This window comes from Monodelphis domestica, chromosome 3 (assembly GCF_027887165.1).
Source record: "Monodelphis domestica isolate mMonDom1 chromosome 3, mMonDom1.pri, whole genome shotgun sequence".
Taxonomy (NCBI): Eukaryota; Metazoa; Chordata; class Mammalia; order Didelphimorphia; family Didelphidae; genus Monodelphis; species Monodelphis domestica.
This window is the reverse complement of record NC_077229.1, coordinates 210,996,449-211,012,436: the sequence shown is the minus strand read 5'-3', so window position 1 is coordinate 211,012,436 and position 15,988 is coordinate 210,996,449. Positions and strand designations below refer to the sequence as shown.

General features: G+C 43.5%; 2 protein-coding genes across 8 annotated transcripts in view; one reads left to right on the top strand and one right to left on the bottom strand.

The window, feature by feature from the left end:
• The window catches only part of DTNBP1 (dystrobrevin binding protein 1), a 208,979-nt gene extending 198,422 nt beyond the window's left edge, over positions 1 to 10,557 (top strand). For both annotated transcript variants that reach the window (XM_007487917.3, XM_016431759.2), the window contains exons 9-10: positions 8,098 to 8,238; positions 10,100 to 10,557. In XM_007487917.3, coding sequence (XP_007487979.2) covers positions 8,098 to 8,238; positions 10,100 to 10,332 — 374 coding nt within the window. In that variant the 3' untranslated portion in view covers positions 10,333 to 10,557. The remainder of the gene's footprint in view (positions 1 to 8,097; positions 8,239 to 10,099) is intronic.
• Positions 10,558 to 11,469: 912 nt separating this feature from the next.
• Positions 11,470 to 15,988, bottom strand: part of JARID2 (jumonji and AT-rich interaction domain containing 2) — a 309,369-nt gene continuing 304,850 nt past the window's right edge. For all 6 annotated transcript variants that reach the window (XM_056823455.1, XM_056823456.1, XM_007487918.3 and 3 more), the window contains one exon: positions 11,470 to 13,644. In XM_056823455.1, coding sequence (XP_056679433.1) covers positions 13,462 to 13,644 — 183 coding nt within the window. In that variant the 3' untranslated portion in view covers positions 11,470 to 13,461. The remainder of the gene's footprint in view (positions 13,645 to 15,988) is intronic.

Below are 15,988 nucleotides of genomic sequence, written 5' to 3'. Positions count from 1 at the left end.
AGAGTTAAATAAAAATATGTAACCATTATAGAAAGCTAACCTAGGTGATTTGGGGCAGAAATAATCTCTTTACTCAACAGCTGGTTTGTTTTGGTTTGTTTTAATTGGAGGGTGAAGTGGAATGGAAATTTCATTGGCTAAGAATCGCAACTTTCTATATCAGTTTACCTTCACAGACATTGTTAAGATTTTTACAAAACATGTTTTTATTATGGTATAAGTGATCACTCCCAGAAGGGAAAAATCCTCAAACAAAATATTAAATGTCTTTTGTGTGCAAAGTATTGTATTATATGCTGAAATATAAAATTTACAGAAAATATAGATCTTATTCTACCACAAGTAGATTGTGAACTTCTCATTTTAGAAAAGATGAACTTAATTTATTAGGCTTTTTTAAAACTCTTACCTTCTTAGACTCAATGCTGTATGTTGATTCCAAGGAAGAAGATTAGTAAGGGCTAGGTAATGGGGGTTAAGAAACTTGCCCAGGGTCACACAGCTAGGAAATGTGGCTGAGACTGAATTTGAACCCAGAACCTCCCATCTCTAGCTATGACTTTCAATCTACTGAGCCATCTAGCTACCCCCACAAACTTAAATCTGTTGATGATAATGGTAAAGCTTTATGTTTTACCTAAGAAAAAATATATATTTCCTCTTCAAAAAAGAATTATTTCTTTCCTTTCCCCTTTTCCCCCCAGGGAGGAAAAACTGCCCAATATCTAAGATATCATGTAAAAAAATGCCATGTTTTTCCACCTGCCTGGTGGTATTAAGCTTTGTGCTATTCTCTGGCCACAGACATCAATCCATAGCACCTCCTGTTCTCTTCCAAGAGTGTCACAAAACTAGGCAAGAGGGTACAAATCTGTCAAGGTTATTGGAAAAGCAATTCAAAGTACATGGCCTAATGGTGGCTAAAGGGTCTCTTCATATAGGAAGGAAAGTGAACACAGCCATCACAGGTATTAACATGACTTTAATAATAGTTTGGTGTTAACATACCAAAAGATAACCGATGCCACTGCAGTATGCTTCTGAGTATATAGGTTGCTTTGTTTTGAAATATAGAAGTCAAGAAAACAAATTTGTTCTTTCCTATTGAAGAAAAATGTATAATGCAAAGAGTGTACTACTGTGTCACTGTTAGGTGGTCATTTGATGAAATTTCAAATGTGTCCTTTAGCATTTATGAAGTTTTGTGTGCCAGAAATACAAGGACCTGGCATTCTGTTAAGAAGACATGAACATACATGTTTATATGTGTATATCTCTATGTATACACACATACATATGTATGTATATGTGTGTGTGTGCACACATAAAGCAATAGAAGATAAATTTTTGGAAGGGAAAGACATTAAGTAGCATGGAAGGTATCCCATTCTAACGAAACTCATTTTCCAGCCTCACGTTCAGCAAATCTCTGTCCAAACAGTATTTTGATCAATGTGAGAGAGAATCAGCTCATTGCTAAAACCAGATTTAATCATGTTGGCCTTCCTTTGATGGTGTTGTGGTCATCTTATGTTCTTTTCTAAATGCTCTGAAAAGACTGTTCCCTGATGAGACTGATTGGTTCCTTCGGAGAAGTGATGATAACATAACTCTGTTGGCCAGCAGTGAATTGTGCTACTTGCCTTAAGGATTTGCATCTAAATCACATGACAGGAACAACACTGCCCAGGCCAGGGAGCAGAGACCAGAATATAAGCAGAATTTCCAGCCTAAGGAAACCCAGCAGAAAGGTTTTAATCTCCTATTGAACATTTCTGTGACACCTAACTCAAAATAATAATAGAAATGTCAGCTCTATGCAATCTTAATTTGAAGTGATTCCAGCTATCTGGTGTACTTTTTCTCAAATATCAAATAGGATTGGTTAATGTTCTCTAGAGGGACAACATTTTATTATTTTGGTGGGGGTGGGAATGGAGGGAAGAATTGGGAGGAAAAGCTAGTATTTATATAGTGCCTGCTATATTAAACATTTTACAAATATTGTCACTTGATCCTCACAACAATCCTGAGAGACAGATGCTATTATCCCATATCGTACAGGTGAGGAAACTAAGCCAGACATAGCTATTAGCATCTGAGGTCAAATTTAAACTTGGGTCTCCCTCATTCTATCCACTGCACCACCAGCTGCCTCTTGAATTTTTCAAATTTCATTCAGCTTTAGCTAGGGCAAGCCTCAATTCTGGGTAGCCACGAGTCTGAAAAAGCAGCTTGCAACTAGGCTTTAAATGTCCTCACTTTGACAGTACAAACTGCCCTTTCTTAGGGAAGATTTTTCATTTCTAAAATAGAATGTGAAGAAATTTAATTAATTAAGAATAATCCAAAAATATATCACCATATTGAACAAGATATTTTAGTCATATACCACTAAATGAAAAGGCTGAATTTCAATCACATGTCTCACACACACACACACACTCTCTGGAAATTGAGGCAAAGCAAATTATATTCAGAAGATGGCTATAGAACTTTCTATATATAGTGATAAAAGAGAGAAAGGACTTAAAGACCCAGGTGGGCCATAGCAAAAGCGAGGCTAGCCAGTCCTCAGAATGAGAAGCAGCCTTATATATACTCTTGGATGTTCTTTGCACCATATGAGTAAGGGCACAGCAAAACTAACCAAGCAGCAATTATTTCTTGAGTACCTGATGTCTTGTCCTGTGCAAGGTGTAACAATCCCATAATACTGGGTGTTTTGATTATAAAGAACAAGTACTCCAGGAACAAGGACGAGAGGAGATCAAATATTGTTGTAATTCCATTATCCCAACATTTACCCAGATTGACTCCTAAGGATGTAGCTTTTGAAAGAATTGATATGTATGGAAGTTTCCAAGAATATACTGAGGCAGCTAAGTGGCACAATGGACAGAGCACCAGACCTGGAGTTGAGAGCATTTTGAATCAAATCTGGCCTCAGATACTTTCTAGCTTTGTGACTCTGAGCAAGTCACTTAATCCTCTTTGCCTCTGTCTTACAGTTGTTAATAGGACAGAATTCTGTAAGGCTTTTAAGGGGAGGAAAAGAATATACAGAGATGTTGCTAGATTAAATTAGTAAATGGGCATATTGTTGTGGGGAGAGTTCATTTAAAAGACAATGAAGATCAACTAGGTGAGATCATCTAATCCTTATTTTACAAATAATGACTTATGCAAATTATACAGTAAGTTGGTGACTGAGGTGGAACTGAACTCTTGTTCTCCCATTTGGGGGTTCTTTTCCACTATACTATGCTGCAATAATTGTGTTTTTATACCTATTATTGAAATCAAAATCAAGGTGATTCAGTTACTCATATAATAAAGATCCAAAATTAAAGGATGAAAAAATAACTGGACCTAAAAAAAAAAAAAGAAAACTAACACTTTATAATATAAATTCAGATTTATGAGAATTTCCAGAATGCCTTTGGACTAGTAATGGGTTCCTTATATAACCACCTTCTACCTAATACCCAATTTGCTCTCCTTAAACCATTCAAGTAATTATCCAATTCAGCAATCACAGTTGAGTGTCTGTGTGCCAGGCACAGTGCTAGGAAAGAGAAACACAATAATAACCTCTGTTTTCAGGGAGCTTAAATTTTATGAGGAAAAAGCATGTACAAAAAGAAGTTAATCCAACATACATACAAATTAATTTTCAGAGTGGGTACCTGAGACAAATCAGTAAAGGCCTGGGGTTGAGGTGACACTTTCCCTTGGCCTGGAATAGAGCTAGGGATTCCAGGGTGCAAGAGGGAAGAGGGGAGATTTGAGGCAACTAGGATGTGTATTAAGCACTTTGTCCATGCCAGGAATATGTTAATAGCAGAGTAAGTTACAAGGACAAGCAAAAAAATATGCACACAAACCCAGAGGATAAATTAGGGGCCACTGTCTCCAAAGGAACATACTAAGGACTGGGAAAGGCTTCTTGAAAAAGGTGGACTTAAGCTAAGAAGCCAAGAAGCAAAGATGAGGAGGGAACAATTTCCTCTTATGGAAAAGAGTTGGAGAAAACATTTGGAGTTGTAGCAAGTCAGGGTGGCTGCATCATAGAGGACATGAAAGTTATGAAAGACTTTATTTAAAGGACATGAAAGTTATGAAAGACTATTTAAAGGACAAACAGATCATTTTACTTTTGACCCTAGAGGCAGTAGGGAGCCACTGGAGTTGACTGAATGGGGATTGGAGAGGTGAGAAAGGGTGATAGGATCAGGCCCTTGTAAAAAGAAGAATGGATTGGAGTAGGAAGAGACCGACCAACAAGCTATTGTGATAGTCCAGGCAAGAAGAGTGCAGATATGGAGATCTCAGGAAAGCAGAAATGAGAGGATTTGACAGCCAATTGGATGAGGGCAGCATCCAGGTGAGTCTGGATTACTAGAAAGATGGTGATACCCTGAAGATTAATAGGAATGTTAGGAAGAGTTCTGTTTTGAATATATTGAATTCTAGGTGTTTATATGGGCAAATAAGAGAGACTTTCAAGTAAAATAGTATAGAGAGGGAAGAAGGAAAAGGACCAGAACAGAGCAATCATGACATTTGGGGAATTAATAGGAAATGGCTTGAAAGGCAAATTGGAAGACAAGACTGCCTTATGTGAATTTGATTAGAAAAACTGCTGACTGCTACTAGGTGATGATTTCATCTCTGCCACCCCATCATCATATCAGGAAACAGATTTCCCCAAATGTTATCTGATCTAGGCAAAATTGCTAAACAGATAAATTTTGTCTTTAAAAAAATCTTTTTCTGAGTCTTTTTCTGAGAATCTATGGAAAGGCATTGCATGCTTTGCTGAATAGCATTTACCCCTTTTTTGGTCATTTAGACTTCTTGGACCCCAAATATCCAATAATCTCCAGCCATCTACTCCCAAGAAACTCATTCATTAATGAATTCATTCCAGTGTCTTATAATGTTAAGTCTTATCAAGTTTGTGCTTTAAAAGAGGTTAGTGGACTTTGAGGGTAGAAGGAAAGATTTGGGGATGGAGGACCTTAAATGATGCCATGTGTAATTCTACTGTGCCCACCATTTCCGGCCTCAGAGATCCAAGAAAATTTACATCCTACCTAGAATTCCAACTCTTAACCAGGGACCTAAAGCAGTGAATGACCCTTACTTTATACATCTTTAGTTTGGGCCTATACGGATAGAGGTGGAAGCTCTTCCTAGGGTAAATGTTGATATGTGTTTCCATCCTCAAGAAAAAGTTCTCTATCAAGAAATGGGTATCATCATTTGAATTATTCACCATTATACATTGGGCATCATCTGGTTCATTAAGAAAATAAAACTCATCCATTGATAGAAAAATCCTAAAAAACATGTTTTAGATAGGTAGGGCAGAAAGATGAAAAAAGGCCAGGGAAGAAGATACTCTGGCAAGTCTCCCAAAGATCCTTTGTAAATGAAGACATGGTTGGTCTTCTTGGTGGGGATAGAGGGTGGCAGGAGGGTTATTTGCAGGGATAAAAATTCACACTGAATATTAGCTAATGTCTGCCCAGGCGGAAAGTGAGAGCCATTTTAACATAGGAACTTGTCTGAAAGAGCCAAATGATATCCTAGGGACCAAAGGCTAAAGGAAGTATTTTCCAAGACCGTTATAGGTATATCATCCTTATTCCATAAGATGCAAGTCATACTTATATATACTAAATAACTTAGAGCAACTAGAAGACATGAAGCCAGGTCCCAAGCCTAAAGGATCTAAAGGATCTCAAGTTCAATTTGATTCAAAGGCACAAGAGCTCTGCTAGTCATTCAGTCAACCTATTGTGATATCTCTCTGAAGCAACAAATGAACTTCTCTTTATCTCACTAAAACTACTAATGCAGATTTATAAAGATGTCTCACACATTTACTGTACTAAGCTTCAAAATGAATTTCTAAAAATGTGTATGATTTGAATATATGAAAGAATTTATACAAGTGTTATTTAAAATGATTAAAATAAATGTATATAATTTGTACCTATTGTAAAAAAAAAAAGGTAAATTGAATCCAAATGGTCATGGGCTTCAAATGCCAAACAAGAATTTTTTGTTATCCTAAAGGCATTGAGGAATCACTAGAACTTCTTATTTTTGGCTTTAGAAATATCAGTTGGGGGGGGGGGGGGGAGCTGGGTGGCTCAGTGGATTGAGAGCCAGGCCTAGAGATGGGAGGTCCTAGGTTCAAATCTGGCCTCAGACACTTCCCAGCTGTGTGACGCTTAACCCCCAGTGCCTAGTCCTACCACTCTTCTGCCTTGGAACCAATGCACAGTATTGACTCCAAGATGGAAGGTAAGGGTTTATTTTAAATATATATATATATATATATATATATATATATAATCACTTGGATGGCTGTGTGTAGGGCAGATTGTAAAAAGGAGAGACTAGAAGCAGGGAGTTCAATTAGGAAGCTGTTGTAGGAGTCCAGGTAAAAGGCAAAGAGGTCTTGAGCCAGTGGTGAGGTGAGGAGGCACGGAGAAGACAGATTGTGGCAAGAAAATCAACAGAAATTGGCAACTGACTGGACAGGAGGCTTAGGGGAGAAGGAAGTCAATGAGCCCAGGAAGCTGGGATGGTGTCTCTGGTAATACGGGAAGAGGGAGTATGTATGACATAGAGGGAATCACAGGTCCCAAGCACTAAAGACTGCTTTATAATTACAATTAACACACTGTAATAATGAAGCACAATGATAGTAAATTAGGCCTCAGATCAGAGACGGTTAGGTTTGATGATAAATGTAAACTTTCTTAAGGAATTTGCCATTTTGTCAGATTCTGACCTTTCATTGTGCCCTTCTACTAATTTTTCCTTCCTCCAATCTACCTTCTTTTTTTTTGAACCCTTACTTTATGTCTCAAAGTAAAGACTAGAAGACTAGGTAATTGACTTGCATGCAATTAGGAAGTATGAGAAGCCATGGCGATTTGAACCCAGAACACATTCTCTACACTGAGCCATCTAACTGCCCCTCATTCTCAATGATGACATCTTCAGGCTGGGGGTGGGGGCAAGACACTTCTCCCTTGGCACAAATGGACTCAGGTATTGGAATTTTGGAGGGGAAGTGGTCATGTTTGTCAGTGTGTTCTTGATTTTCAAAAGGCTACTTTTTGAGTTATAGACCCCCCCCACATGTTTTAAAATGCATAAAGAAAAAAATATATGAAAAGTTACCAAATATACAAATATATGCATATTTTTAATACAAGTTCACAGGCTGAAAAGTCACTAACATAAATAAGCATTTTCCCATGTCCAGTTTGACTTCCAAGAGCCACCACTTTGTTTTCTAATTAAATCTTACCTCAGTTCTTCTTTGTAAACCAAATTGGAAACTAGGTTGTTTTTTTTTTTTAATATAGTTTATTACCCAAGAAAATCCTAACCACAAATTATAGAATTATGATAGTTGAACAGAGAACCCCAAAAACCAGAACCCTGCCCCAATCTAGAAAGACAATTTAGGACTAAATGAGGAGCCTAGTTCTCACAACATTTTATAAAAGCTACTTGGGGGGCAGCTGGTGTGTAGCTCAGTGGATTGAGAGCCAGGCCTAGAGACCAAAGGTCCTGGGCTCAAATCTGACACTTCCTAGCTGTGTGACCCTGGTCAAGTCACTTGACCCCCCATTGCCTAGCCTTTACCACTCTTCTGCCTTGGAGCCAATACACAGTAGGGTTAAGGGTTAAGAAAAAAAAGAATCTACTCATTGTTTTATACTGAAAACTCATGGGGGGGCGGGGGGGGGGGGAGACGGAAGAGGTGGTGTCTAGTATATAAAACAGGTTTCTGGCTCTCAGAAAGGCCCCCTATGATTCAGCAGGGTCCTTTCACTCATTTTTTAAAAACTCTCAGTGTTATTAAGCTGACCACTTTGTCCAAGACTGCCCCCGAGCTGATGTGACATTTCTGCTCCGTTGCTCACTCACACTCAGCCTCAGGCTGCCAATTGATCAAACATTTAAAATCTTTCTGATTGCCCTTTGTGAGCAGGTGGTTTGAAGGGAAGGGTGATAGAGCACAAATGGTCATTTTTGGTTAATTTGTGTTTTGTTTGTTTACAGAGCCCATAGGCAGCATGTCATCCATGGAAGTAAATGTAGACATGCTGGAACAGATGGATCTGATGGATATGACTGATCAAGAAGCCTTAGATGTCTTTTTGAACTCAGGAGGGGAAGACAACGTCCTCTCTCCCGGTCTAGGTAGGATCTGAGACTTGATGGATGGCCTATCCTGCCTAAGTGAAACTCTCATTAATCTAATTGCCAGTGGATGTATGAATATATGTATTTTTACTTCAAAAGTCTATTTTGTGGTGAATTTTCCACCTTTAAGATACTGGCCTTGGCTTTTGGCACACAAGGCATATAAAAGAACTAACTGCTGATATCATACATACTGCATTCTTCTCCCAGAGAATAGGCCGTGTCAAGGGCAAGTGTGAAGATTTCTGCTCTCTCCCCAGGGAGCTGCTTAAGAAGCTAGATAATAAATTAGGAGTGGGGACTTACCCCAACAGCTGTTAACATTGATAATGTTAAAAGGCTCCCTGAGTACTGGGCCCAGCGCCCAGAGAAGATGGTCAGCAACAGCACACCACTACTGCTCAGACGCACTCATTTCTGAATGCACATCTAGGCAGCAAAGGTGGATAAATTTTCAGGCAGTCTTAGCTTGCTTACTTTGCCATGGTCACAAAGTTTAGACTAGAATCCAGAACTCGAGGCACTGGATTGGAGGATCTATTCCATTACCCTGGGCCTCTCTTTATTCTCTCATTCTACTGAAAAAATACAACACCCCCACCCCCCAGTATACTACTTAAGTCGGGTACTTTCTCTTTTAAAAACATTAGCTAGGTCAGCAATGCAATGATCCAAGACAATTCTGAGGGACTCATGAGAAAGATCGCCATCCACATGCAGAGGAAGAACTGTGGGCGTAGAAACACAGAAGAAAAACATATGATTGGGGATGTAGACTCTAAATGATCGCCCTAGTGCAAATGATATGTAAATAGTTCTGAACAATGATACATCTATAACCCAGTGCAACTGCATATCAGCTCCAGGAGAGGGGACAAAGATGGGGAGGGAAAAATCATGAATCATTTAACCATGGAAAAATATTGTAAATTAATTAATTAAAACATTAGCTATATGACCCTGGGCAAGTCACTTGACCCCCATTGCCTAGCCCTTACCAATCTTCTGCCTTAGAACCAGTACACACAGTATCCATAAGGTGGAAGGATAAGGGTTTAAAAAAAAACCCAACAGGGGAGTTACCTCCTTTCGTTTCAGTTTGAACCCTCTCCCCTGTTCCCAGCAAGTGGGTGGTATGTGGAGGTGACTGCATTCACTTACCTGATTGATTTGATCTTGTCCATGAGATGCTGGCACCAGATTCTGGCTTAAACCAGGAAATGAAAGCAAAACACCCACCCACAGCCAGCCCCGCTTTTTGTCTTTGCACTTCCTCTCCAGAGGTATCCGGGCATGATATAACATGACCCATCTTAAAAACCCCGACTTTGTCCTAGAAGGACCTCCCAATCCACTGAGCTACCCAACGTGACCTCTGTGGGACACCCTCCTCCACGTGCCTCAAACTTCACTGATGAGCACCAGCTAAACACTGGTGTTCTTGCCTGGGACACAGCTTGGGGAAGAAGTCGTCGAAGGGGCTTTGGAGCTCCATTGGAAAGGTTTTGGGAATTCCCAGCAACTTGGCCATAGAAAAAAGAAGCCGTAGGAATGTAATTCCTGTTTCTGAAAGGGAAGCCCAGTATTCCTGGTGGCCTCGAGTCCCCAAACCCTGTAGCCAAGCCTGCAGCAGGACACGAGGACACAGCAGTGAGGGCGTAGAGTCCTGTCACCATTCTCTGTACCGCTTAAAGACCAAACTTGAAAACGTTCCCCCAACGCGTTACTGTCCTAGCAAAGTGCCCAGTGGCGCCTAGGGGCCGGGGAGGCCGGCCTTCAGCGCCCTCCAGCTCCCAGAGAGGCCTCCGCCCCTGGGGAAGGCCTGTGACATCGTCTTCTTCCTCTCTTCTTTCTGCAGGGCCCGATTCCAGCAGCTGTCAGAACGAAATAAGCCTCGAGGTTCCCAACCGCTCTGTGTCGCGAAGCAAACTGTCTTCGTTCTCCTCAGGCTGCGCTGACTCCGCCACCCAGGAGAACAGTGAAAGTGGAGAGTCCCCTGTTGTTCAGTCGGACGAGGAAGAAGTCCAAGTGGATACTGCTCTGGCTACCAGGAAGGCCAGCTCGGACGTCAGTGATGAAAGTGACTCCTAAATGCCATCGAAGCCTGGCTTTCGTTAGGTGACTACATAGTATTTCAAGGAAGACAGCTCAAGTCTGGAGCAGATGGCCTGCCTGTAGGTGTTCCTTTTATGGGGACACGACTTTTATAAAATTGCCAATAATGAGCGGGAGTTGCCTAAAAGCACAGTTTTCTGTGACAATAAAATTTGAGAAATTTGAGCATTATTAAACTTTGTACAGGAGATACTTTCTGAAGATCTTAGTCCTGTTTTTCTTTGTTATTATACATAAGAAATAATTCCAAAAACACAGTGGCTTAAAAGCAAAAGATAGTGTTCCTTTCAATAAGCCTAAAGAGTCAAAGGAAAGTGGGTGGCACCTAAAGGCACCTGGAAAAAGCACATCAGTTCTGCTCTGCTCAGTGGCTCATAGAAAACCAGTGGTCAGCTACTCTTGCATGGAGGGAATTTGACTTAATTCCTCAATAAGATGCTCTCAGTTCAAAATAAAATAGATTTGACAGTCCCCCATTCTCACTCTCCTACCAAACAATGTTGTACAACCACCATGGACCAATAGATCGGCAGAAAAGGGCCCAAAGGAACAGACTTGAACCTAAAGTCGGCCGTCTAGCGCCTTGACTCCTTTGGCAAGGAAAAAAAAAAGCAGGAAACAACTGCCTAAGTTGATGGTTTTAAAACTAGCAACCTTGAACCCTAGGCCCGAGGGAAACGAGACTTCCAGCTTGTACCTGTGCTGCCTTCAGATGGGGAAGTAGGGGGGAAGATGGGACGCCAGCTCAGCAAAGGAAAGCAAATGGGAAAGGAATGGATTCAAAGGACCCAGAGTGACAGCAGGAGAGAGGGGGAGATGCCAAAGAAGTCAGGAGCGACCCCACAAGGCTCCCTGCGCCTCAGTCTGTCATGGCTCACAACAGGCACCACACATGTTGCCTGTTGCTGGCACCTAACAGGCTGTGAGGACAGACTGGACTTTAAAACAACAACTAGGGCCCCGAGAATAAAGCCAGGGCTGCTCTCTTCTCTCAGATTGCTAATTTTCTGTCACGGATCACCGGGGGAAGAGTGCCGGAGATGGGGTAGCACCCCTCCCTCAGGCAAGAAAGAGCTTGTTCCACTCACTCATCTTGCACAAGACAGACAAATGTCCAAAAAACTTGTTTTTATTATTAAACCTTGTAGTACAAACCTGAAAAGTAAACAAAAAAAACTGGCAATAAACAACAATGAAGTCTTTCCTTCCAAGGAAAGAGAGCAGAGCAGCGCTAATAAATTAAATGTCCAACTGTAAGCCATAGTCAGAAGTTTACTGTCAAAAAGAGGGGAAAGTACACAGCAAGGCCATAAAAACCAGACAACCACATTGGAAAACACGTGACTTGTTTATGTTATTGTTCAATATTCCAAAAACAGTTCAGTCTTCTGCAACAACAACCAACAAATTGTATGCTAGGGCTCCCTGACAAGTCCTCACTGGCAAGCTCGGTGTGAGGTGGGTAGCTACGGTCTTGTTGAACTCAATTATGAAACAAAGGACAGCTTGTGAAAAGTTTCCCTTCTTTATTCCACACAGACTGTACACACAACCAGAAGAGGGCGACAGCTACTCCATTATGATTTTTTTGTTGTTGTTCAGTGAAGTAAGCAGCACTTATATAAATGTTACAAGAAAAACCCTGTAAGCATCCAGTCCAATCCAACTGATGAAGAAACGGAAACGTAAGGCTTTTTCTTCATCTTGTCCCTTTGCCGCCCTTCCCACCCTCCCCACCGAGAAAAAAGGCTCAAGTATTTAAAACAATTTACAGGCATATGTACAAAAAGGGATGGGAGTTCGTGTGTGTGTGTGTGTGTGTGTGTGTGTGTGAGTGTGTGTGTGTGTGTGTGTGTTGTGTGTGTTTTGTTCTGTTTTATTACAACATAGAGAAAAAAAATAGACAAGATGAGCGTAGATGCATTTTCACATTCAAAAACAACTATGTAGACCTCCTAGTGGCTCTAAATGTGATCACAGAAATGAAACAACTTCGAAAAGAAAGGATTAATGCTGACTTGTGTAAAGATGGGAAACAACAACAGCCATGGGATGAAAATGGAATGTCAGAAAGATTGCACATCTATGACAAAGAAGCACTTAGGGCTTCGATCATTTTTTTTCCTTTTTTTTTTCTTGTAAGGATGCTATTGAAGGGTTGTTTTTTTTGTTTTTGTTTTTGTTTTTTTTTGATAAAGTAGCCAACAGCACCAAAAAAATAACAGAATGGATTTCCTAATGAAATCAGGCACAGTTTTCCCTCACATGACCCCTCCAAGGTAGGCAGTCTTCTCTGTCTCTCTCTCTGTCTCTCTCGCTCTCTCTCTCTCTCGCTCTCGCTCTCTCTCTCTCTCTCTCTCCCTCTCTCTCTCTCTCTCTCAAACAGATGCATAGTGATGTGCTGGTAAAAGAACCTTGTCACTCCAAATCTCTCATCCTTTTGCCTATGGTTAGGAAACAAAATCCACCTTCAGCTGCCATAACCTCCCAAAGAAAAAGAATGGGCATCTTCCAATTAAAAGAAGAAAATTACAAAACTCATCTTGCACATGACAGAAGAAAAGACAGCCAAAGTAACTTCTTCTTCTTTCAAGTTTTTTTTTGTCTCCTACCCCCTTTCTCTCTAGAAAATCTGCTCACATGTCTGGAGAACAAATTATAAAATACATCAAATTTCAACCTATTAAAAAAGGGTTAAAAGCCCCCCCTTCACAAAAAAATAAAAACAAAAAACAAAATCCCACAAAAAAAAAAAAAAACATTAACAACCCCACCGAAACAAAACCAATCCAACAACAACAAAAAGAAAGGGGAAAAAAAGGCTTTTGCTTAGCCAGAGGGGTGATAAATTAATATCTCAGCCCCTCAAGGGTTTTAAAACAGTGAATATACGGCAGTTTCCAAAATTCCAACTGCAGTATCTATCCTAAGTACAAAAAAAATTTCAACAATTTAATGCTAAAACAAAATTAGTTCTCTAAAACCAGAAGAAAATCTTCTTTAGAGCTAGTGCAAAGACAGCTTGTATTCTACAGCAAGTACTCCAAACTAGGATATAATAATTACAAAAAAATATATATAAATTGACAATGAGTGTTGGCATCTTCATGATGAACTTGAAGCACTTTTGGATGAACTGGAGGATGAAAGCCTAGATGATGGCACGTCCACTGTTGCTCTCTTGCGGGGTCCTCTTTTTGGTGTAGGCTTGCTGATACAGTTCTCAATGCTGCCATTTTTCCCAGATACTTTCCCACAAATCTGATTGACCAGACTGATAATCTGTTCCTGTTTGAGATAAAAAGGAGAGAATGAAACTAAACTATGTGGAAAGAGCTCGCCCCTTGCCCTCATTTCCGTGGCCCTGGGCACCTAAAATCAGGGAGCAAAGGCGGCGAGTATCGGAGCACACCTCAGTCCCTCCAGAAAGCAGTTCTATCACAGGCCATTGCCGAAGGAGCCCAACAGAACACGTGGCAAAACTGCTTGTTCACAGCAACAGGGATGGGAGCGCCGCCTAGGAAAGGCAGAGGACGCCGCCGCCGCCGGACCCTGCGGGGAAGGATGGCCGTCATCGGCCTCGAGCTGGCCTGCTCCGGACTCGAGGCGGGACAAGCCACGGGTCTGACCTTAAAAACGGACGGCAATCCTGTTCTTGGAACACTTGAAACAAGTGACGGGAAGGGACAGTGCACGACGCAGCCTCACTCTGGCTGCTTTGGGACGGGCATTGTGACGCCACTGCAGCAAAATCTTGCTGTGTGTTCGCTGATTTAGTCCAGCTCGGGAGTCAGGACCAGCCTTTGGCTCAGGCCTCTTGCGCCGCCGGCCATTCAAAGTTAAACTAGCCAGCGTGGTTTCTTTTCTTCTGGCTGGATAGGTTTACACAACTGGTCAGACGAGCAACACGGGTTCAAAAAGGGAACATGGAGCTTCTCCCTCCCAACGGCAGCACGCATTTGGCAGCAGCTACTTTTCTCGGGCGACACGGCGAGGGGGATCCCCAAACAGCCCCCCCATGGCCCCTCCCCCTCGCCGGCCTCCCTGGGGTGCCCTGCTTCGTGTTCCACGTACAGACGTCTACAAGAGAAAAGCCAAAGGGGGACTTGACCGACGTCACAGAAAACACCAGTGAGCGCCGCGGCCACCAACACGGGCACATGGATGGAGCTTAACAGAGTCAAAAGCCAGCAAAGGTCAACCCTTGGTGGATGGCACGACGATGGGAGGCGATGCCGAGTGCAGCTTTCTCTGCCCGCCGCCCCGGGCCCAGGGGCTGCTCGGCCTGCAAACACAACACATCTTCCTCTTCCTCTGACCATTTAACATCCAGACTGGCTGGCTTCTAGCACACACTTCCACGTAGTTGGGGCCCGGGGCCCAGAAGAGCCCAGATTTCCCGGGCAAACAGTACCGTCTGTCTCTCCATCCCTCTGCCTCTGGGCTTTGGGCCCAGCTCACCATGACTGCACCTCCCTCTGCCGGCCCCCAGGCTCTACCGCCTGGTTGGCGGCTCTCTCTGTCCCGCTGCAGCCCCCCGGAGGCCTCCCCGGGACCCCTTCTAAGCACACATCCCCGTTTTCTCTGCAGCCCCCTCAATTCTCTCCTCTTCAGTAACGAAGCCCTTCCTTTCCCTTCTGCCCACATCCCCCCTCCTGGGGAGGGGGGGAGGGAGAGAGAAAAGTCTCCTCACAAGAAGCCTCACCAATCAAATGCTCGTGTTGGCTCGGGCCTAAGAAAGGCGTCCAGCTGGAGCCCCGCGTGCTTCATGTCAGGAGGCCGGCGGCCGGGCTGCGTCTTCCTGGTTCCACCCTGCACCGGGGCACGCGCGTCTTCCGGGGCTTCTCTGCCATCACCTCTTCCATGTTTAAAACAAAGCTCGGAGGCCCGTCACGCACGCCCCCGTTCTCCCATCTCCCACGGCCAGCTCACAAGGGAACGGCGAAGGACCATCCACAGCTCTTCCCGAGGGTGCTCTGGTCTCGTGGTCGTCCCGACCCAATCCACGGCCCAAGCGCTCCTTTGCCGCCTCCTTCAGCACCCTCCCTGGACACCCCCCACCCACGGCAGGGCAGCATCGGCTCCCTGCCCCCAGCCCTGCTCCCGCCATTTCCCTTGTGGCCCTTCGGCCTCTGGAGACCGCCGAGCGGGACATCCTTATTGTCCAAGCCTGGCCTAGGCCTCCCTGTGCGACGGCTCCCACAGCCCCTCCAGTTGGGGTGTCCCCCACCCTCCCTGCACGGGCGAAGCAGGGCCCCGGCCGCCCGGTCCTTCTTCACGCTGCTCTCCCTACTTTTGTCCCACAGACCAGGGCAGACGGAGGCAGTCAGTGCGGCTGCAGAAGCGGAAATGGGATGACACAAAGGCTAGGTAGACCTGGACGAGGGCTGGGACCCCGGACCAGTCACTTCGCTGCCTTTGGCTCCCTTCTCTTTGCTGGAGAAGGAAATTCCGTTCCGGGATCTTTGCCCAAACGGGGTGACGGAGCGGGACCCCACCGACCACTGGGAGGGGCAGAGGCGCCGCCACCACCCGTCTGTGCTCCCAGAATCCAAGGAGGCCTGGAGGCCTGGAGCTCGGCCCCCGGGGCCCTCATCAATCCTAGTCCCAGGTGCGCTTTAAGGCAAGAAAC